Source organism: Melopsittacus undulatus, chromosome 5 (assembly GCF_012275295.1).
Source record: "Melopsittacus undulatus isolate bMelUnd1 chromosome 5, bMelUnd1.mat.Z, whole genome shotgun sequence".
In the NCBI taxonomy this organism is placed as follows: domain Eukaryota; kingdom Metazoa; phylum Chordata; class Aves; order Psittaciformes; family Psittaculidae; genus Melopsittacus; species Melopsittacus undulatus.
In genome coordinates this window covers 80,714,733-80,739,196 of record NC_047531.1, presented here as the reverse complement: position 1 = coordinate 80,739,196, position 24,464 = coordinate 80,714,733, and the positions used below count along the sequence as shown (strand labels likewise).

The window sequence follows — 24,464 nt, the reverse complement described above, 5'->3', positions numbered from 1 at the left end:
TCTGCCATTTCCTTACTACTCAATTCTAGGGGAGGGCATGAAGGAATCTGCTCTTTTATTCTCAGACTGTTTTCCTGCTAGTTGTTAGTGACAGCAAGTTGTCATCATTTTATAGCCATTCAGCAACTAACAAAACTAAGCTGAATCCCTCATTTTACTTTCCTAAGAACAAGATTTCCCAAAACAAAAATAACATTGCCACTTCTTGGAGCACTTAACATCTGCAGTAGTTAAGCAAAGACTGAAGCCCAGATTTTTAAAGATGCTTAGGTGCTTGACTGCCACTAGAACTGAATTGGACCTAAGTACCTTTAAATAGCTTTAAAAATTTGAGTGACTATGAAGACATCCATCACTGTTGGCAGTGGTCCCTTCAGAATGAAAGTTAGGCACAACAGCAAGGTCACATAAAATACTTGTAACTCTGCTTTCCAGAAACTGCATATATTAAGTGACTTGCTGCATTCTAGCATGGCTTCTCATGAAATACATCTTCTGAGGTGGATCACTTCTATTCTGTAGAAGAGCCCTCACTTGCATGAAAGTAAATATTTAAGACAGACAACTTTTTAAAAGGATGCAAAGTTATACTGTAAAAATACCCACCTTTATATCTTATAATCCATTTTTTATTAAAACTGGGAAATAAAAATAAAATTCACATTTAAATTACTTTCTGCTGTTTCTAGGGGATACTCCGCATTTCGGTTGATTTCACTTTGCTGTTCCTCTGCCAGTTTTCAGTGCTGCTGTTCTAGACTTGTGTAACCTTCAGGGAAAAATTTATTCCCAAGCATAAAACCTGTACAGATTTTATTTTTTTAATACTTAGTAACATTTAACTGTGTGTTAGCCTCTGAATTGCTTTCTTTTCCAGTGAATTCAGAATGTTGGGTTAGTGTTGACTGAGATTGTGTTTGAAAGGGGGATCCTGCCATATCTGTGTCCCAGCTTCCTTCAGCGATGCTATAAAACCAGGAGCAAGGGCACAGAAGGCCTTTTGCTCTGTTCCTTTGGATGTAAAGAACAACCACTTGAAATGCTTCCTGGTAATAAATGTTGCAGACTTTCTGAAGAATTGGTTAAACTGATTCTTGTTTAATTAACTCGCCTTTTAGTTGTGCATAGCTGTGTATTCAGTGTCAGGCTTGGTGGGTTGTTTTGTTTTTTAGGTGGGTGGGTAATAAATATTCATCAAGGCAATAAAAAAGAAAGGAAATGATTGGGTTAAAGAAACATTTGACACACCGTTCTGAATGACTGCCATGTCTTTAAGTTTTGTATTAAATGTCTGAAATACTTGAGCAAGTTGCCCCTGTGCTCTTTAGCAAGTTTACTTCTTCACCCCGCTTCCCACCCACAGCTAAAGTATGATCATCAAATTGCTGGATTGGAAAGGTTTGTGATGAGTTCTTGGAGCTGTGTGTCTTCACCCCTCAATATCCTCCCTTCATCTTCATCTCATATTAAATAAAGCAATTCCAAACATATTAACTGTCAAACAGTTATGCTTCTTCTCTTCAATCTGCTTTTAGGTTTTTCGAAGGGGAGTGTGCTGATTAGGTAAGGAGATGTCATGGTCTACTTCCATCGATGTAGGAAGATAGCAGTTATGATTGCCTGAAAAAGCTGAACTACGCAGTGCAAGCATGGCTTTCTCCCAGTCGCACATTATGGCAGCTAGAAGGCATCAGCACAGTAGACTCATAATTGAAGTGGATGAGTACAGCTCCAACCCCACACAGGCTTTCACGTTCTACAACATTAACCAGGGACGTTTCCAGCCCCCACATGTGCAAATGTAAGTATTATAGTTTTGTTATTGCTCTAGCACAGCCTTCTGAATTGTTATGGCCTTGTCAATGTGGTATTTGATGGACCAGTCAAAAAGAATTCAAAGAATACCATTTTGCTGCCTTTCTAATAATAATTACGGTAATGATACAAGATCAGTCCTTTTGGAAAGTACAAGTACTTTGCTAAAGGATGGGAGAAAGATCACTCAGCTAGCATTACTTTAATATATCATACTTAATGTGTTAAAAAGAAAAACAATAAACAGTGGTAATAAGATGAGAGATGCTACAAGGATATTTTCTGTGATCTTGATAATGTTTGTTTGCACTGTGCACTCACTTATTGATGTAAATAGATGTTGAAAATACCATCCTGTCTCTGTACAACACATACTGTTTGGTTAGTTATATTGCAGCTACATACAAGGGAAAAATCACATCAATAATAAAATAGTGTGGGCACCCATCCGACAACTTACTTTCATACCAATGGGCTGAAGATGCCAAGTACTTAAAGAGTAATTAAAATAATGTGTTTGTTTCTGACTTCTTATATAATGACAACATCAGTAAAATTAACTACTCTAAATGATTTACTTGTACTGTAAAGTGGAGAATTATAATGAGAAAATAAAACCTGCCATAAACTTTAAAGCCAGAAGGAAGAGCAAAACAGTAAAGCTATTACAAATAAAGTATAAAGATCTACTGTAAAATATTTTTATAGGGAATAAAAATGCACCATTTTTTTGTGTTTATTATAGAGAAGCAGCCTTATCTTTAGACCAGAAAGCTGATTTTTAATTTTTTTTGATGGAAACACTTTTTTGCTTTAGGAAAACTGAAAAAAATCACTTCATTCACATTTTTGGTGTTAAATATGATCTGATAATTTACTTCCATGGCTAAAAAACTCATCAGTTATGCCTGTTTTAATTCTGTGTCTAATATTTAGTGAAAGCTTACGTACATTCTTTGGCACAAATGGGATACTTTATTAAAAAAAATCTTAAGACATATATATCAGGGTAGTGAGCAAACACTCAGGTTTTGGGGGCAGTGTATTAGCTTATGGTCTGTGTTGGGTTTTTTTTTAGATACCACTGGAATGCAAACAATAAAATGAGTGAAGTGTTAGCACTGGGAAACATCTTTTGTTTACAGAGCTGGCAAATGGTAGCAAAAGTACAAACAAACAAATGTGGGTTCAGAAATACTTCTATGAATGAAAATCCCAAATGCAGGTTGCTTTATTTGTTGAGGCTTAGCCATCTGAATATTCAGACAGTTCCTGGGCATTCATGAATTTATTCACTGGTCTTAAAAGCTGAATGTTTCTTACTGGGCTGAAAATAAGTTATTTATTAGTATCCACTTGGCACTCAACAATATGCTGTTACAACTTCTAACCATATTACTGGAAGGCTTAGACAGTCAACTGCATGATAGAAGTTCAGCACCTAAGCAAGTAGTTGAAAATAAGCTATTCATAGAAAATGGATCCTCAGAAGAATTTAGCAATCTCTCATAAATGATTAATACTATTGAAGACGCTTGTACAACTAGAAAAACAGGCTAAATCAATTGAAACATTTAACCACAATCTGACCTCTTCATCTTGGTACAGAAATTGTAAGTAATGTTTCTGAATACCAGCAGTATTGCTTTTGCCTCTTATCAGTGAATAGAATAATAACAAAGAAGAGAGAAGTAGACATAAAAAGTGTAACAAAAGCACCTTTTATTCACATGATTGTTATGGGTGAAATCTTAGCCCTGCTTCTAGTCCATGCAAGTTTTGTCACTGACTTCAGAGAGGTGAGGGCTTTGCAGTGTCTTTGTGTATAGTTCAAAATATCACTATATAAGTGATGTTGCAGTCAATCGTAAACAAATTTCACATAGACTTGTTAACATATGAACTTGTAGTAAACTACTTAAACTACATTTTTTCGTGTGTGCTCCTTTTCTTCTGAATTCAATCTTGCAGCTCTTCCTTGGTCCTTTGTGCAGTTCCGTATTTCTTATTTCACTTCTTAGCAGCCGTAACATGCTGAGAACCTGTTCATAGCCCCATCTGGGTCTGGCATATCTGTGCTTGTGCAATGATTGGGTTGCCGCTGACAAGGGTGGTAAATTCTGGCAGTGTTTTCAAGTCCATTCCTTGTTTCTGGAAAGTTCCTGTCTTGCTCCTTTGTGAAACCACTGAAATCTAATGTATGAACTAACCTCTGTCAGCGGTTTTGGTCAGATTTTTTGACTTGGCTTTTCAATTTCTCTGCAAGTTTTCATATTGGTTTAAAGAAAAGCAAAAGCATTTGCACAAAAATAATCACCAGATCTTTATTCCTCTGCTCATGCTGCAAGCGGTGCATTGGGTGTTGGTGTGACAGCTGCTGTGGGAATGCGTTACACAAGAACATGGGGATGGAGCCTTCAGAAATTATTTCCAGTAATACAACTTTGATGCGTTTGTGAAACTTGACATATGTTTTTACCTATATATGGCCTCAGTGTGTGCATATCACTTCCATGTGAAAAATCTGCATCTCATTTGTGGGGTTTTTTTCTTTTGTATTGATTCTTTTCTCCCCATGAAAATTACCTGGCCCATTGCACAGGTTTTAAAAGTTATATATTCTTCAGCAGCCAGGAACATGCTGTCCACATCTTTCCCATCCCCATTCAAACTATAGGAAAAAACATGTATATTATGTGCTGCATGGGTTGCCATGGTAAGTCTGTTGTTTTTTCCATTCAGCCTCAGAGGAGCAACATGTGAAATGCGTGCTTCTCCCCAACACCCAACTTCCTGCTGTGCTGAGCTTTAACAGATTTCTGAAGGAGAAGCAGTACCAGCTTTAAAGGCTACCCTACCATGAAAAGTCAAAAAGTGGTATTTTAGACCAGTCCATATTGTTAGGTTGTTCCAGGGTGGTTGTTCGAGGGTAGGAGGCATAATTTAAAGCTGGCTTACTATTATAACTCATATGGTGGACACCAAAAACGATAATCAGAAATCTGTTTACTGGACTGATATTTAATCTTCTTAGCTTAAATGGCAGGAGTGATAGCCGAGGTCAGCATCTCATCATTTTATCTAGCCATCACAGTTCATTTTGTGGAGGAACTTCATGAACTGACTGCATTACCCTTCACACCTTCTGACAGGTCTCACTCACTAGTCTAAACCTCACCATTCACCATATATATTCCTTTGCAACCCTGCTATTTCCACTAACCACCCATAGAACTTTCCCTATGGCAGTAGTCTTCCCTCCGAAACAGAGGTGTTTTTAACATGTGATGGCAGTAATGCAGCTGCATGGTTGAGGTTGTGACCTCCTATACCTAACTCCTCTTGCATCTAACGCTTTTTTTCACCTGCCCTTCTACATGTGCTTGTTATTCTTTTTTGCAACATGCAGGCTCCCTCAGCCTTACATGCAGTGTTTGCAGCTGCTCTCTCAAGTCCAAATGTTCCACTGTTTGTAAGCCAAATTTTACAACTTGAAGTACATGCTTGCTTACATATGCCACTAGCATATATATACTGCTGGGTATTCATTAGGTATGATTTGATCACAGCTGGTTTTATTCCTTACCTCCTATTTGGTTACTTTCTGCTCAAAACCTGGAACTTGAGAAAGGCAACTCCGAGGTACTTGTGCTAAAAAGCTGTTTCTCCATTGCTGCTGTAGAAAACCTTCTTCCTAAAAAGGTATAGGAAAGACTGGTATGAAATCATTTGTTCATACTCTAGTTGTGTAGTTATATTGTGGAAAATGCTAACAACTTTCTCTGTATGTAGTAAGAGTTAAAGGTTTTAGATTTATTCCTCACTCTCTAACTAATCTCATGGAGTTGTCAAAACCACCTCAGTTTACCAGCATATAAATTTTGCAGAATTCTTTGACCTGGAGAAAAGATTATGTGGTTATAAAGATTATTATCTTATGTCTTTCAAGTAATAAAGTGCCTTTTGAAAATTTACCAAGTAAACAGATAGTATTAATAGCAAAGATCTGTACCTTTTATTCTGAGTTTATATAAAAGTAAGCTCCTGAATTGAAGCCCAACCAGCAAGGAATAAGGATATGTATTACATATCCTGCAACACTGAACCAAACTAATTTTGTTTGTCTTTTCAAAATATATTTTGGAAAGGTAAAACAATTATAACAGTTCTCTATCTCTTTGTGTTTTCAGGCGACATAAATATAACTCTTTGCATCTCTGGCATTTAAATTTTATTCCACCAGAATTCCCTAACGGGAATAGCAGATACAATATAGCTGCGTATAGATACATTTGCTTCTATATATCTTAACAAAATATGGATTGCAGGTAAAAAGACTGAGTTGAAAATAAGTATTCCTCATATAGCAGAGAAGTGTTCTCTGCTTCGTCTTCTAAACCATAAGTCTCATCAATCTGGGTCAGATCTTTTAGTTTCCTCAGTTTTGAATATCAGGATTGGGCTCTGAACAATGCAGCCTTACCCCTCACAGCATCTGATTTCTTTTAGTATAATTAAGCCCAGAAAGTTGCCACATTTATCCTGACAATAGTCAGACTCGAATGTACATTTACAGTTGTTGTAAGGAGAGTTCTTATGTTGCTTTGCGTTAACACCCTGAAACATATCTCCAAAATGTGTTAATTAAATTTGCTGGAATTACATAATTCGCAGGGAAAAACAGTTATAATTAGAAAAAATACATTGAAATGTATTTATGTATCTAAAATAAATCTTTTCCCTGTATACTGTGTAATCACATTTAAACAATGAAACGGGATAGTAAGTATTGCTTTGAAACTCGTGATGCCTTTGATTTATTTGTGTTTGTGTCAGTAACTGCCACAGCCCAATTTTTTCCTAATCTCTTTAAATTAATCCATCTACCCAACAAATACTGAAAATGTTGTGATGTGAACATCAAGAATTTTTACACCTCCCATTACTGTTAGGTTTGTTTTAATAAATCCCTTCCATCAGCCAGATCTAGAAGTCTGTGTAATCTTTTGTAAAGGTAAAAGTAGTATTAGAATTGCAAAGTAGACACTAAGAAGTACATAAGTACTTTATAACCTTGTTATGATGCATTTCCTACAGGGTTGATCCGGTGCCCCATGATGCTCCCAAACCTCCAGGATATACACGATTTGTCTGTATTTCTGATACTCACTCAAGAACTGATCCCATCCAAATGCCATATGGAGATGTGTTAATACATGCTGGTGATTTTACTGAGCTGGGACTTCCTAGTGAAGTAAAAAAATTCAACGAGTGGCTAGGTAGGTATTGAATTCTGTGGATTTGACAGTAAATTTGTTTACTGATTGTATCTGCCCCTTCTGCCTCTCAGTAGAAGCCATCACGCACTCAGAAATGATGAATATTAATTAGACTGTTAAATTTCAATGGCAGTGAGCCGGAGTCTGATTTTTTTTCTTTTTTTTTCTTTTTTTTTTTTTTTACAAATATTTTTGCATTTTTCCAACTGAGCAAGTAAGATTTGTGAGACAATTCATCTGTTCTGCCTTCACACTCTCAAGTGTACATTAAGCAACTTCTTGGTGTTAGCAACAATTTAAGTCAGGAGGCCTTTAATGATTTACATAAAACCTCTTACATACATTGTTATGGCTTTGCTTCCTTCCCAAAAAAAAGTTGTTGTGACTGAAAACATTTGTCTGTTTAACCCTGGAGGCTCATAGTTGTTTTTTTTTTATCTGAGGCTCAGCTGCACCACGGTGATGAATTCCAAACAAAGCAAAACGTGTGCTGGTGGTTGCTGTCTTGGATGTAGCAGACCAGATGTAGATGCCTTCTGTAGGCAACTGTTGGCATTGGTAACTGAAATTCTGTTCCACTGGGCAAGAGAGTGGTGATTTACATGTGCTTCTGCAACATTTTGTATATGCTAAAAAAAAATGACAGTGAAAATGGGAAAACATACCCAGACAAAAACCCTGATCTGTATTGTTCTTACAGCAATGTGGATACCTTAATTTAGAATAAAAATGGCTTCTGGATTCTGATACCTCATTATCAAAAAAAGGGTGAGAGGAAAGAAAGAAGTGGCTGAGAGAGAGAACACAATTTATGAGTAATGGATTTCAGGGTTTAGGTTTAGTTTCTTTCCTGTAGTTGATATTTTTGCATTATTCCTATCTTTTTTTTTTTGCTACATATTACAGCATTCTACATTGGGAAGGCACAAAGCAGACAGATAAATGTAGGCTGAAATGGAATATAAAAGAAGTCAGGACTTTACAATTTAATCAAATATTTATAAACAAATAATTATCAGCAAGGCTGATAAATACCTGTTTGAGCTTGGGAACCCAATAATATGCCTCACATGGAACAACTGCTTTGTTCTACCAGTATTAAGGTAGAGACAGCATGTGGAAGTAATACACTCTGGTATAGTGCCCTCACCTCTGTCTCTGTATCACTGAATCATAGAATGGTATCCAAATGGAACAGGTTGGTTGTAAAACAGAAAGCAAATTTTAATCCGATTTTGTAGGTCTCTTATCATGTAGTATAATAATGTACTGAAAATAGCATTATAAAGATTACACAAACCATATGGTTAGCTCTTCTAAATAATGCCCATTTTATTTATCTGCTAGTGTGGGAAGAAAAGTGCTTTGGGATATTGTTAGCAAGCAAGGATGGTGTCTACACACATTACTTGCTGCACAGTTTTTGTCTCCGTTGTTCTCCATCTGCCTCCCTGCTGATCACATCTGTACAGTGTTCTGAAGAAGTCCGTAAACTGAAGGACTGTCAGTGTGGCAGAGAGATTTACCAAGGCTTTTCCGTGATGGTCTCTTCATCATTTTTATTCCAAAAGAATGTTTAATTTTCTGACTTTACAGGCATGTTCCAACTCCACGGTAGCCTGTGCAGTTTGGGAAAAGGTGATCTTGGTGGTTTCAGCTATATTTTTGCAAGAGCATCTTTGAGATATGCAAATTTAACAAGTCAGAGATTTTTTTTCAGTTTCTTGGCAATTTGAAGAAAGGGGAAGTTTAACTTATTTTTTAAATTCATTCTGGAAGATTCAATAGTAATATAATTTGGCATCATGATGTAGGCTTCATCAGCTGGCATTTAAAGTTTTGTTCCAGTTCAGAACTGTAAACTATTTCTTTAAATAGCAGTCAGTGAGAATTCAAAATGGAAGATTTAGCTTTTTTAATTTTTTTTTTAATGAACAATTTAGCAACACTAGAATACCCTGAGTGTTTGCAAAATCTGTAGTAAAAGGTAGTGTGGTTAAAGTGTTCCCTTTAAGAAGAAATTAAAAAAGATTTTGCTAGCTGTGCATGTTGTTGTGAAAGGCACTAGTCTGCAACAGTTTCAATTTTTCTAGATAGCTGCTTCCAGTACCTTCTTTGATTCTGCAACTCCCACAGCTTATTCAACCTTTTCCTTCTTCCTTATCTTAACATTTAACTAGCTTCGTGAGAAAGCAATTGACAGGCTCTGGCACGGACTTTTACCTCCAGCATCATTCTTAACTTGCTGCCACCAAATTTCTCTGTTCCTTCATCCCATAGCACAGGACTCAGCTTTTCACTTACTTTGTTCTGTGTCAAATCTCTGTCTTCTGCCGTCAATAGACTATAACTCTGTTTATGCATTGGAATAAATGCTAGAATATTTGCTTATTACACTTCCCGTTGATCTCAGCTTCCTCTTGGGCACTAGATTAGTATCCAACTACTCCTTTTGCTCCATATCTTTATGTTTAGCATTGATTCCTACCTTTTAGCTTTCTGTTCTGTTGGATCCTCTTGGGTCTGTGCCACTCTTATCTATCAGCCTATTCCATCTTTTCAGTAGGCCCTTCAGCAAGTTCAGATTTTATCTTTCTGCTGTGCATAAAATTTTTGTTCCTGTCTGATGCAAAGTATGTTTTACATTAACATCATTAACTTCCATGGACCTTATGGCTATATCGACCACATGCTCAAGTGTTGTGCTAATAGAGGCACGTTGGCTTGCTGAGTCATACCCTGAAATATGTTCTCTCTTTTTTAGGCTAACTGTATGTGGGTACACAGGAAGGCCTATACCAGCTCAGATGATACATGTCTCTAGCATCGTATTGTCTTTGACTGTAGCTAGCAGCTAAGGTGCTCTGCTTTGTCTGCCTCTTAGTTACTTAGTTTTGTATTTTTTATTATCTCATCCCTAAAGCCCCCCCTTTAATTTCACTTTGTTCTTTTTGGTAATTTGTTCTTTTCTTTCACTTTTCTTCCCCCTCCCCCCTGCTTCCCAAGGAGTAATTTGAGGTTTTACTAGGGATGGATAGATGCCTAACTATGGAGGAGATGAAATGCTGGTGATAACTGGATGTGCATATTTTGTCAGCTTTCTATGTAGTAGGCAGTCCAACAACATCCTGAGCCACAGCATTACTTTGTTTTCAACATACAGATCTTTCTTCTTAGTTTTTTAATTGCCTTTTGGATCTATGCAAGTTTTGAGTGCTGACAATTTTGCATCAGAGCTCCGTGAAGGTGTCGCTGCCCATTTCAGGGTGCTGAAACTAGATGATCTTTAAGCTCCCTTCCAGCCCAAACCAATCTATGATTCTATGTTTGTGTGAAGTACTGTGCCTATTTTGAACCTGTCACCTACTACTGTCATAATGTGTTTCCCGATACTGGAAAAGTGAACAATTTCATTCTTTATTCTGGTTGAGAATATAGGCTCTTCCGATATCTGCCCTTAAGATATTTTTCAGTCTGAAGCCTGTTTAGGAGCCCCTAAGTGCCTTTGATCATACGTGTTACTCTTTGTACCCTTTTGTTCTATATTGTTTTAAAAACAGTGAGACCAGAACTGCACATGAGCTGAGGACACCACAGATTTATCCCCTGGCATAATGAAATTTCCTAGTTTGTTCTCTTTTCCTCTCTAGTGTTGTGGATTATTCTGTTTTTATTTTTGACTGTGACTGAACAATGAGATGGCATTTTCATAAAATTGCCTGTTATAACTCTATGAACTCTTTCCTGAATGGTAATATCTAGTTCAGAGCCCATCAGTGTGTATCTGTAGTTGGTATATATTTTCCTGCACTTGAATTATTCTGCATAAATTTATGTTTGGTTTCATCTGTCATCTTATTGCCCAGTCATGCAGTATCATGATGTACTTTTGCAAGTCAGTTTTCTATTTTGCTGTCCTTATTCAGAATAGCTTAGAAAAAGAGGGGAAACAGGGATGAACAGTCAGTTTACAAAGCTTGACAGTGGTGCAAACCTGATAATTTCCTTCCCTTCTTTTTATGAATTAACCTTTCTCCTGTTCTTATATTTTACTTTTTACCTTTTTTACATACTTTCCTCTCTGACCATTTTTTTCCAAATTTGAAAATCCAATTTTGGAGAATGAGAAAAAATAAAAGTCTAAAATATGTATTATGTAGGGCTGCATGGAAGGGCATGAAGCCAGTGAAACTTTCTAATGACATTATAAGGATGCATGGTATGATAGCTTTGAACACATTGTAATTTTCCAGTATGTCCAGGAGATTTTAATGACATCACTTTAAACAGCCAAAAATAATTCTGGGGATTTGTTTCTCAATACATGGATGTGCTAGAGCAGGTCTAGAGGAGAGCCATGAAAGTAAGCAGAGGGCTGGGGCACCTCTACTGTGATGACAAGCTGAGAGAGTTGGGCTTGTTCAGCCCGGAGAAGGGAAGGCTCTGTGGAGACCTTATTGCAGGCTTTCATTACCAAAAGGGGGCTTATAAGAAATCTGGAGAAGGACTTCTTACAATGGCATGTAGTGGTAGGACAATAGGCAGCAGTTTTAAACTGAAAAAGGGGAGATTTAGATTTGCTATAAGGAAGTAATATTTTACAATGAGGGTGGTGGGGCATTTGAAACGGGTGGCCCAGAGAAGCTGTGGATGTCCTGTCATTGAAAATGTTCAAGGCCAGGTTGGACAGGGCTTTGAGCAACCTGGTCTCGTGGAAGGTATCCCTGCCCATGGCAAGGGGGTTGGAACTAGATCATCTTTAAAGGTCCTTTCCAACTCAAATAATTCTGTAATTCTGTGTAATCAAAGTTAGATAAGGTAGTTTATATCATAAGATATATCAGGCTGACTGTGCACTATAGCTATCCTTGTGCTCAGCTTTTTCATTATTTTTGGTTTTGTTATTTATTCCCTACCTGCATATAAATCAAATGTGTTGTAGGACAAATACAAAGACACATGTTCTGCTTTAGTCCACTCATCAAATAATGAATCCAAAACCATGCCTATTTTTCATCTCCCATACTGTTGGCACTTGAAATTGCCTGCTTGGCTCAGTTGCTCATGTAATTCCCCTTGCTCAAGTCTGTAATATCATTTCCAAATTGTGTATGCTCCAGGACCTACTGTCACTTTGAGCTTCTGGGTTACTTTCCTGGAAATTTGACTAAATAGCCAATCAGTGATGTAAGCTGCAACACATGCTTTTGTATTCTATCTGTGAATTCTCTTTTGTGCATGGATTGAAAAGATTACTTAAACTAATATCCGTTGTTTCAGTATGTTTGCTTGAGATTTTCCAGTGTCAAAGACAGTCTTCCTATTTGAAATTCAAGTTCAAGCTAAATTTGAAATAAAAAAATAGAAGGTGGCTTTGCATTGTCATGGAAAACAGTAATTAGCTCTTTAGAGTATTTTCCTGAAAATGTTAATTTTACCTGTATATTGTACACACACAAAAACCCTAGATTAAGTTATTTGACATGCACTTCAGGAATTGACCTAGGCAGATTCAGCTCAAAGGATACTTTTTTTTTTATTTCAGACTAAAAAGTATTTTAGTCTGAAGATGCCATCCCAGCTATAGTAAATAGCACTACTAGAATTACCTGTTTCTGGTATTAGGTTATAGAAGAAAATCAGCTCATTTTTGTCAATAAACATCATCCCTACTTTTAAGCTCTTGATAAAAAATAAAAGCTCTTCAGAAAAGCCTGAAATACTAGGCTTAGCTTTACGTTTGCTTTACTGTTCAATCTTGCAAAATGATGGCAGCAGTTTTTCTTCCTCTTTTAACAGGTATGTTATGTTTTTAGGTTCAATAATACATTTAAAACAGATAAAAATTGTGTTGAAGAAGAGAAAAAATTATCTTCCAAGCAGCAAAAGCTATCAGAATTTATAAATTGTAGTCATGCCATTTTGACCATCGGTAATTACACTATTTTTATGTTAATGTGGAAACCCTTTGAAAGAAGTATTTAAGTACTAATTATCTATTTACAAAAGAATGGCTTTGGAAATGCAGTGAAAAAACATTGAGCTGTGTAGGGATTTAGAACAGATGTCATTTTTAAAAGACTAGGCATACTAAAAAAAGTGTTGGTTTTTATTGCATTTCTTGAATGTGCAATGGCTCAGATCTGTTTGTACGTCTAAGATTCAGACAGTACAGCATAGAAAAGTGCACTGCAACACACTCTCCAGTTCTGGGGAGTTAGTATGTCCTGAAGACTTCTGAACACTAAACTGGCTGGGTGTCTCAGGGAATATTTAAACTACATCCCTTTATTGGCAAGATGACTCAGAACAGCTGTTCACCAAGTATTTCTCCCATACTAGTGGTGACAAGCTGTAGGAGTGGTAGGTGCTAAAAGATTTTCTCTTAATTTCCTGCTTCCAAACACGCGTATGCTTTTGGGGGATTTCTTGCACTTTGCACTAATACTGAGGTTGCTTGTTTCCACTGGTGGAGTGGAAAGTAGCCAAACTTAAAGTTTCTTAGTCTCTGGGGTGACTCACCTAAAAATGTCCTGTGATTTTCATAAGTATGGAGATCCTGACCCTCCAAATAACATGTGAGTAAAAACACCCAATCTTATTCCAGGCTAGGAGACAAGTGTAGCTTTAAGAAAGCAGTGCAGCCCAGACGTGCAGAGATCAACCAGGGAACTGAGAGATCTGGAGTATGATTCCAAGAATTGCCATTGCCTCTGGTGGAGATATTTGAAAAAGCCTGAGGAACACAAGCGACTAAATTGTGGTTAGTCGTCTTCAGACTTGACAGTCTCTTTATTGTTCCCCCTTGTAAAATTGTGAAAATGATGCTTGATCCACCTACCACATGAATATGTTGGAGGATTAATTATCATCAGTGCAGCACTTTGAACATCTACTGCAAAGCACTGTACACAAACATTAAATACTGTTATTAGTGCTGTGCACCTTGTACAGTGACATGACACACAGCTCTTTGTAGTCTGCTCTGCCAGAAGGTGACGACTGGGAGGTACTAAAAGCACCTTTGTGATATCTGAAGATCTGAATAGGAATCTGTGTCAGTGTGCGGCGAGATCCATGTAGGGAGTCTGAAATGTTTTTGATTGTTACTTTTTAACACAGTTATCTATCTTCTTTCATTTTCCCCAGTTATGTATGTTTTAAACCAGAAATAGAATATTCCAAAGGGCAGAAAAGCTGTTGTAGAAATTTATCTCCACTGAAATGTATATTATTTAAGACTACAACAGGAAATAAAAAGAAAAAATATTTATTAAAATGGACTCTGTGGCTTACAGAGTTGGGGGTTTTCAAACCATAATTGCCATAATGTAAGGCAATATCAAAGGAAGATTCAGTTTAGGCAAACCTTGCAGTTGTATAATTTTTTAGGCGTCTATTACTGACCACTAGTGGACAGAAGGTACAGACCTACATAATCTTTTGGTTTGACTCACTACAGCCACTCTAATGGCCTAGTTTGCGACATGCATTGGGTTCATTCTGCATAATTACAGGGTAATTAAATAAACCAGGATAAAAGGAAGCCATTTTTCCTTTAGAAGTAATTTTGGCCAATTATTATACATGCGCGTGTATGCATATAAAGCACAGTATATCAAAGAGCCTAAGTTGGGCTATTATCAGGTATTTTTTTAGTTTGATTTGCCTTTATCTATTTATACTAAGAAATCCTGTTTTGTAAATGTGAGCAGTATTGTATGTGGTTGCTGTTTTAGTGCTTGATATAATTACTAGCTTTTACAATGCAAGAATGTCTAGAGCTAGCACGTTACAGATGACTTAGGAGGGAGTGTTCATTTACAATGTTATTCCAGATTACACACCATACAAAAAGTATGTTAATGTGAATTTCCCAGACATCAGCCCCAGTGTTTAAACACAGAAGTGTCAAAGAGATGCTAAAAAGCAATCTGAGACAGTTACGTAGTCTTTTTACTATATCACTCACTGCTGTATTCCAAAAGGTTGAAATGAGAGGGAGAAAGCATTAAGTGGGCACTTACATGATTGTCTCTGCTTTTAATGAATAAAAATTCTGCTCACTACAATACCAGGAGAAAAGCAAAGCACATCTGCTTGTACAAGTTTGCATTTATCTTGGTGAAGGTGCAAGTTGATAACAACTCTAAGCTGCAAAGGAGGTTACTGTTTGATAAAGATGCCTAACCTCTTAGTATCAGACAAGCCCGGAGTATAAACATCATGCATTTGCTTTTGAATTATTTTCAGTGTTGATCTAGTTTACAGGGAAGACGCCTGATAGAACAGGATGAACCTTTAAGCACACAGAATTCTGCTTTGAACAAATTGAGATGCAGAGAAATAGCAGACAGAGGCACATTGTTCAGTGCTTTGCATGATGCAGTTTGTAGTTCAAGTAATGGTTCCCCAGCATTTCAAGTTACTTTGTAAAAATTATGTTTGCCATAAAAAGGGCCTATTGTAGTTTAGAAGTTAAGGATTGCTGTAATAATTTTGTAATTGATGTGTAAACATGCAAAAAATTAGATGTTCAGTTGATTTTCTTAATTAGCAATCTACAGTAATGAAGGGAATAAACAAAGATGTTATTAGCTGAACAATATCTATATTCTTATACATTACGTATTACCAGAACTGCTATCAGATTCTTATACTAAGCAACAAAAGCCAAGAAGCTTTCTCAGGAGGGCTTGCTATAGCTGTCAAGATAGTAAGATAATCTCAAAAAAATAATAAATTGCATTGATTTAAGGCAGAAACTTCTTCTGCTTAGTTGTTCTGGGAGGAGAACCACTGCTGCCTGACTTCATGGATTTTGTCTCCTAGACTTTCTGTGGATCCTTAGGTGTCTCATTCCTTTGAAATCGCTCCTTCAGACTGGGCATTAGTCTTCTTAAACATATTGAGGAAGCTCAAGGGAACATAAATACCTTTGAGGTACTTTGCTGAATATAAGAAATAACTTCTGAATCTGCTGGGCATTTCCAGAGGGATATAGAGAAACAAGCATACAGAAGTCTGAAGCATTGTACTCCTGCAAGTTTTGTTTCTGTAAGAAAAAGAAAAAGACTTTGGTAAAATGCTAAATTAAGTGCAGGGTAATGTCTCCAGCATTTTTCTGCGTACAGGGGGAAATTACAAGGGGGGGGCGGAAATGCGTCAGGAAAGATGAAAAGCCATGTGGCATAGATAAAGGAAAAAGAAGGGAAAAATCTCCCATGCTTTGTTACGATAGAGTCTGAAAGCGAATGGCGGCTTGGAGCCTCACTCCAAATTGGCAGAAGGCAAAAGTTGGATGTGGCCTAAAAGCCCTGAAGCCCAGGAGTGAATTTGAGCCAGTGCGTTTCTGACAGAATTTTGATGTGTAAAGATTTGTGTTGATTCCAAATCCAAATAGGATGAGGTGGTTAGAGGTCGATTATGGAGGAAAATAATTTTGATTTCTCACAAGTTAGATATTATAGAAGGGAAAACACCCTTATTTTAGGAAAAAAAAATCCAAAAAATTGCTTAGGAATTGAATTTTTATTCACCCCCAGATATTTTAAATTGACATTTTGGTTCGTTTTCTTTCCTTGGTAAAGTCAGAATCACACTACATGAATTTCCAAATATATCCCATTCCATCCAAGTGGTATTTTAATAATTTTAATATAGAATGCTGTTAAGGTAATTTTTTCCCCAACCAATTCTAGTTCTAGTTTCTCTCCAGCTTATAGAAATATTTTAGGAGAAGCTTCTGAGATGCCAAGAACAGGGGATTCCCTGGTCTTCAAGCAAAAACACTTGTCTTGTTTTGGCTATTCAAAATAAGAAGTTAAAGAAGAAAATAACTTTCCCCAAAATTCATGACTTTGCCTTTTGTTTTTTGGTTCAAAAATACATCTTTGACTCCTGTGGCATATGTTATTGTATGTGTTTCTTGGCACTCCGGAAGGGCAGATCTATTTCTTACATACTTGATGCCTTAATTTTACTGCGGAATGAATTTTGTCCTGGATATGTGTGCAGAATTCCTGTGACAGCCATACATTTTCTATAATATTGTTGTATACATAGATCTTCTCTTTTAATACCGAGTTTGTTACCTGCCCTCCAGTAAAGCCATATACTAGCATCAAATGTTAATTAGTTGTCAGTTGGGTATTTAGTCCCACTCATCTGCTAAATGGATAGTATGAGAAACTTATACCAGTTAATGGAACATATTCTCTAGTCTTGTTAAGTTGCTTGCCTGCTGTAAATTTGTTCCATTAGAATCACAACATGAAATGAGTTTTTAATTCCTTGCAACATTGCAGGTTCTTTAAAATTATTGTTAGTTTTCCAATGTAGACTTGAAGAAACCTGGAATTATACAGGATGGAGGGTACCTATGGAGGTCAGAGTCCAACCTCCTCTTTGGAGCAGGCTTATTTAGAGCAGGCAGCTCAGAACCTTGTTGAGTTTTGAATACCTCTAAGAATGGAGATTTCACAGCTGCACGGGCACCTATTCCATGTTTTGGCCATCCTCATAGTAAAATTCTTTCCTTGTACCATGTTCCCACTTGTGTCTGTTGCCTCTTGTATCTGTGTGCACCTCTGAGAAGAACCTAGCTTTGGCTTCTCTGTATCCTGAGATCAGGTAGTTGCAGGCAGCAGTAAGGTCTTCATCTTCTCTAGGCTGAAGAGAATCACATCTCAGCCTCTTTCCATATGCCATGTTCCCCAACAGTCTTGGCGGTTGTCTGCTGGACTTCTTCAGTTTGTCTGTATGTTTTCTTTTATTGAGGAACCCACAACTGGACACCACACTCCAGGCTTGATCTCGCAAGTGCTAGACAGGAGAAAGATCACTCCCTTTGTTCAGCTCTTTTCACTGTTAACTAATACAGTGTGGTTGTCTGGCTTTGCCAGAAAGACACACTGTGCCTAGTCTTGTTGAATTAAGTTACTCCATCATAGGAGTATGCTAATGCAGGACTTTGCATTTGCTTTTGATGAAATTTATGAGGTTCCTGTCAACCCATTTTTCCACTTAGGAGGTTCTTCCGAAGAGCACACATGCCTTCTGGAGTGGGTCAGCATATCCTCACTTGTAATTTGATGTTGTCTTGCAAATTTGCTGAAAGTGCACTCCATCAGATATCCAGGCTGTTAGTAAAGAAGGGAAGTAGTATTGGCCACAACATCACTAGCTGAGGGATACCTCTAGTGACTTCCTTCCAGGTGAATTTTGTGCCACTGATTTTAGCCCTTTGAGCTCAGTATTCTAGGGGATACTTGACCCACCTTGTCATCCATCCTTATCTTAGCGACTTGGAACTAAGGATGCTGTGGGAGATTGTGTCAAAGGCTAAGATCAAGGCAAACAACATGCAGTACTCCCCCTTCACCACAGAGCCAGTCATCTCATAGAAGGTAATCGTGTTAGTCAGGTATGATTTATCCATCACTGGTGGCTGTTCCCATTCACTTTCCTGACCTTCACTGCTTGGAAAATTACTTTATGAGAGATGTGTTCCATAATTTTCCCAGGCCTGATGTGAATCTTGATGGCCTGTAGTTTCCCAGATTCCCCTTCTTGTCTTTCTCTGAAGGTGGGTGGGACATTTGCCTTTTTCCAGCCAAGGGAAACTTCTCCAATCCCCCATGACTTTTCAAAGGTGTGATAGATAGGTTATAAGCCTGTGTCCATCCATTGCATCTCTCCAGTCAGATGAGCTATTCCACCATGTTTCCAGTTGCTATAAGAAGCAATGAAAACCTGCATGAGCAGCAAAAAGTATCTGTTAGACAAAAAAAAAAGATTTAAATGGCAAAGAGAGGTTGTGGAGGCAAAAAGAGGGAAATGGGCTTAGCAAGGTGCTACCTGGTATGGAATGAAAGAAAAAAAACCTTGAGCTGCAAACTCATCAAAAACACAGTTGTTAATTGAAAAGCTGACAGACCTGTAACTACAGCAGCGCTTCTGGCCGCCACTATAATAAATGTAACTGTACATTTAGAGTAATTTGCTAATTTGCCTAAGTAACACCCACAGACAGCAACATGACATAAATACATTAGTGGAAGCAACAACTATAACAAGCTCGTGCAGGTTCTTGGCTGCTAGATGGATGGATCAGATGAGCTGGAAAAGATGTACAAAACAATAGAAATGGAATTGTTAACAGCACTGCAGTATTCAGGATTTTATTTTCCTTTTTCCCAAGAATGCTTTAAGCCATACATACTGTAGCATCTAAGTAACATTTTTAACTTATGTGTGTATATGTGCACACACCCAGAAAACTCGTCAAGATTGAGTGCACATCTGCAAAATGCTAAGCGTTTCAGAGGCAAAAATTACAAAATGTACATCTCAGGTATTCTTTCAAGTAAAAAAAAAAGGCATTCAACATGTAATTATAAATACCTGAAAAAAGTTTCCCCTAGTAAATATTCTAAAGGCACATATGTATTGAATCTACAGGAAAGACTGGAAAATGTACAATCAATTTTCCTAATACAGGTGTTCCAGCCGTCTGAAAATTACACTTCAGAGTTACTCAGATCATTTCATATGGCAAATAATGAGTTTAGCCTTGTGGCATCTCCTCTGGGCTAGCACTGTTCTTTGTTTTCTATTTCTGTAACTCTGAATTACACTCTTGCATTTTATTCTTAAGTTCTATACATGCCAACTTTTGCCACTGCATATTGGCTGGTGGCTTACCTTCTGTAAATATCATACCTCTAGGTTATGGTTGTTGTCATTTCTATGTTATCAACAATACATGTTAAAAATGACAAGATTGCTGCTATGCACGGTGGGTCTCATTTTCAAGAAAATATTTCTTTCTGGTCCCAGTCTCCTTGCCTGACAGTCTTCGTCCTGATGCACAGTAACAGTGCAGAAGCAAAGCTAATGAATGCAACTTTACACAGTTTCTGTCTTTGTTTCCTCTCAGATGTACTCAGAAGGTTTCTGTTAAGCTTCTTGAGGCAGGTGATGCCTGCTCTCAAGGACAGAATCCAGTTGATAACCAAATGTGGAGTTAGGTAGAAAGTTCCTGTTGCAGTGCTGCTCTCAGGGAGAACCCATATGTGTGGGCATGTATATTCTTGCAGTCAGCAGGAGGTTGTAAGGTTTTTCACTAAATACAGGTTGTAAAATATTCTTGAACATGAGTCACTTTAAATTATAGTCCATGGATCTAAGGAAGTCACTGAGAAAATGGAGCAGGAAAAAACATGGGATAGAGGCAAACTGCAAGACTGCTTTGTGGGATGTGGAGTTTTGACAGCTAAACCCCATCCCCATCTTGGTTGAAGGCTGATTTGAAAGGGTGAAGAGGGCAGCAGACCTCTCTGGCTGACCCAAGTTCTGAGTCTGTAAGACCTAATCAATACAAGCAGATAAAGACCACAGCTCTGGGAGAAGAGCTGACATTATTTTGTGAAGCGTTACGGCTGATCTTCTTTGAACCCTAATTTCTGTCAAAGAGTTATCATCACTGTCACAGTAAGTGATACTTGCAGCACAAATGGCAATTAACTAGAAGTAAATAGTAGAGCAGAAGTCTGCAGACTGGTTTTTAAGGTTGATGAGTTGAAAGTAATTTCAACACATTAATGCTAAGTATGCTAAATCATAGTGTGCCCTGAAAAAGACAGTAATGTCATTTACCTGAAATCACCAGGAATTGCAGTAAAATGCAGTAAGGGGTATGCTCAGTTGTTTTCAGTATGTGAGCATATTATAGGAATTGATAATAGTCTGTGAGTCTGTCTGTTTTCTTTATCAGATTTTCCATAAAACACGTAATTTGTTTGCTTTTCACTGTTTTAGGTAGCCTGCCCTATGAATACAAGATTGTGATAGCAGGAAATCATGAATTGACCTTTGACCAGGAATTCATGGCTGACTTGATCAAGCAGGACTTTTACTATTTCCCCTCTGTTTCTAAGCTGAAGCCAGAGAGCTATGAAAATGTACAGTCTCTTCTAACAAACTGCATCTATCTTCAAGACTCTGAAGTGACGGTGAGGGGATTCAGAATATATGGCTCCCCTTGGTAAGCAGGTTTTTAAACATACCTAAAAAAAATATTATGGATTGCTATCACATCAGCCATTTTGTATGCGTCAGCTATATTTGGATTGCTGTCTTAGGAAGAAAAGTAATACTCAGTTTGATAAGGTTTTTATATTTTCTTGTAATGAATCATTCCTGTGACAAAATAATGTACAATGGGTATTGTTAACCAAATAATGATGGGAAAAAGGTAGTGTGCTCTTTAACTTTTAGCCAGTAGCAGTTCTGTAACATAGTCCATGTAGGGTTTTTTTGTGTCATAAAATATGTTTCTATACTTAGTGAGTTTATGTAATTACAGGTTAATTTTATTGCAGAGGGTATATTCTTTTGACAATTTCCATCCTACAGGTAATATTTAAGTTTCATTACTGTATACAGTAGTCATTTAACATAGCAAGGTTGTTACAGCATTTGTTTAAGCCTCCTTATTTTTTTTAATATCCCTCAGAATCTTATTTCTTTAATACAGTAATAGCTTTCCTTAAGGCATAGTTGAGCTTCTAAATTGAAGTCAACAAAACAGTGGCAACCTAGTATTTCATGGATTTTGCTCTGTTGCATCGAATGAACACTTAGAATTCCTCGACAGTATTGGAGACAGATGGGCTTTGGCTTCCTGACCTCCACCTTGGCCCTCGTATGTACTGCTTCTGTGTCTCTTACTTAAGTTACATTACTACTGTGTTACTTCCACTAACAGGACTGTAAATTGAGTCTTTTATGAGCATTCGCTATACATATAAAATAAGTAAAAATTTATTTTAAAAGGCAGATTTTTAAGGGAATCTGTTACTCTTCCTCTTAAAATCACATCAGGCTGGAATGTAGCAAACAAGTTGTCAAACCTGATGCATATACCCCAATGTGAATTTTCAGTGTGAATAAACTGTGAAATCTCTTGGATTTTTGTTAATTTTTTTTTTTGTAATGAAAATTGGCATTTTCCCACTTGGTTACTTGAGATGGGTGTTAATTTTCTCTATGCTTATTATTCTACATTTGTCTGCATTAAATATCTTCCCTTTTAAATACACCCTTCTCTCTATCCCTCTTAGATCTCCAGATTGTTCTGGGGGTATTTTTCAGTCCACCCACCTGCTGTGTTGTAGTTCATATTCCTCTTGTGTCTACTGTGTATTCAATCAATGTACAATTTACTTCATTTTCCAAATTATTAGGGAAGATATTAGATGGTATCAGTCCCAATATTAACTTCTGAGAAATGCCACTTGGCATCTCTTCCCATTTTGATGTTCAACTGTAAATATACTGTAATTATGCTCTGTTTACAATATGTCTGGCAACCTCATATCTTCATTGCGATATTCGTAACCAGGCACCATATTTCCAGTGTCAGTAATAATTTTGTAGGCAGTAAAGTACCAAAAGTCTCATTAAAGTCTAGAGAAATTAAATTACAGCAAAACATTATCTAGAAAGTGGCACTAAGTAGAGGCTAAAGAAACCATTTGAACTCCTTGTATGATTCGATGTGCAAAAATCTGTTGAGAAAACTTTTGTCCACCCACTAACCCATAAATAATGTTTCTGTAAAATCAGATCTGCCGCATTGCATTCCCTTTGTGCGCTAATCCTGTCATTTTGCGCAAGTTGTCTAAGCTATTTGGCGTGACCTATCCTGCATGAAAAAAGATTGCTTTCCATCTATGCATCTTCAGGTCATATCTAAACTTCCTCACTACATGTTTCACAGTGTTGCTAAATCATCTCCCACCCCCTTATGGTCCTGGAAGACGAGTGTTGTAAGGTCCTTTGAAGATCTTTGCTTGCTCCATATGGGAGAAAGTCTTGATGAAAGTCTTCCAGCCAAACTGGGTTTTTTTTACTTGTTATTGTGCAGTACCAAATGAAGTTTCCATGCTAACTGGTGTCATGTCCAGTAGAGTCAGCAACAGCAATAGCAGTAATTTAAGTCACTCTTCATTAGTCTATCAGAAGAGCAGATGCAGAAGTAACCAAGTCACATCAACCAGCTCACTGGTCAGAAAACTTAGGAAGAGAAGTAGCTATTTTGTGTAGATTAAACTAGCTTCCTGCTATATTGAAGGCTGCAGTACCAGTCTGTGCTTATTGATCACTACAGTTCTTTAGCAGTTCTTTTTGGCTCCATATTTCATTCCTTGTGAAAAAAAGAGGTTTGTCATAGCCTCTCTGGAAAATCAGTCTCAGTTTCTTTCTATGTCATACTAATGTAATCTCTAAAAAACTACAGAACTTTGGTGAATGTTTCATGGTGAATCTTTTTTTGCCCTTGCATCCTGAAGCCAGTCCTTCAGAAAATGCTCATGAACTTAGTCAAGACTTCAGTATTCAGAATTCTTTAAGATCTTAGAACTCAGTAAGAAAGCTAAATTTCATGCAGTTGTTTGTTTAGTATCCTGAAATAATTTTCTTTTCCAGCCTTGAAAATTGCATCTAGCTTTTTGAATAGATTTGCTTAATGGTAGAACTCCCAATTACAGTACATGTTTTTGTCCATGCCTGACTCTATTTAATGAGAAGGTGAGCTATCTAGGAATAAGAAGACTGGGGCCCTAGTCTTTTACGTCCTGCCTTTCCATTTCTGGTTACAGCCCTGACCTTACTTCATCCTTTGTAAAAATAAGTACAAGCCAAAGATATCCCTGCTTTATAAAACAGGTTAATCAATAGTTGTAAAATACTTTGAGAATGCTGGAGTAAGGTCTGTATTAATGTCAACGAGCATTAACTTAGTGTGTTTACTCATAGCCACCTGTGTTTTTATATGTGACTTGTACACAATTAGATCATACTTATGCTTAAGATGTTTTAGTTGCAGAATAAACCATGAGAGCTTGATTGGTTTGCGTAACATGCCAGTCTCTGAGGCCTTTTAAATATGTACCATTTGTGTGTGGTTAAATGTTTTCAATAGCACTTGGGTATTTTGACCTCTATTATTATCTAAAAATCAGTGGTTATTTTTAATTGCATAGAAGAAATGGGACACAATTTTGTCTCAGAAACCAATGCTTTTACTCTACTAGGCTCCAAGGGCAAGATTTCAAGTGCCAGATTGAGCCTCTACCCACTAACGAAAATTTAACTGCCTTAAATGTTAATTACTCTAGTGTAATCATCAAGCAGGGAGCATCCATTTTGAAATCAAGCTGCAGAGCACAAAATCTGCTATTTAGGAATTGGTATTTGCGACACTTGGACTACGGATTATCAGCATAGATTGTAAGTGAGAGGAGTATAAATAAGTAAGATGCTTGACAGCGCACCATACAGTGTTGGTTGCCAGATCTGGATGAG

General features: G+C 37.2%; 1 protein-coding gene across 1 annotated transcript in view; it reads left to right on the top strand.

The window, feature by feature from the left end:
- The first annotated feature begins 1,535 nt into the window (after positions 1 to 1,535).
- Positions 1,536 to 24,464, top strand: part of MPPED1 (metallophosphoesterase domain containing 1) — a 48,521-nt gene continuing 25,592 nt past the window's right edge. Inside the window, exons 1-3 of the mRNA XM_031048142.2 lie at positions 1,536 to 1,801; positions 6,913 to 7,094; positions 20,916 to 21,141. Of these exons, the coding sequence (XP_030904002.1) occupies positions 1,650 to 1,801; positions 6,913 to 7,094; positions 20,916 to 21,141 (560 nt within the window). The 5' untranslated portion in view covers positions 1,536 to 1,649. The remainder of the gene's footprint in view (positions 1,802 to 6,912; positions 7,095 to 20,915; positions 21,142 to 24,464) is intronic.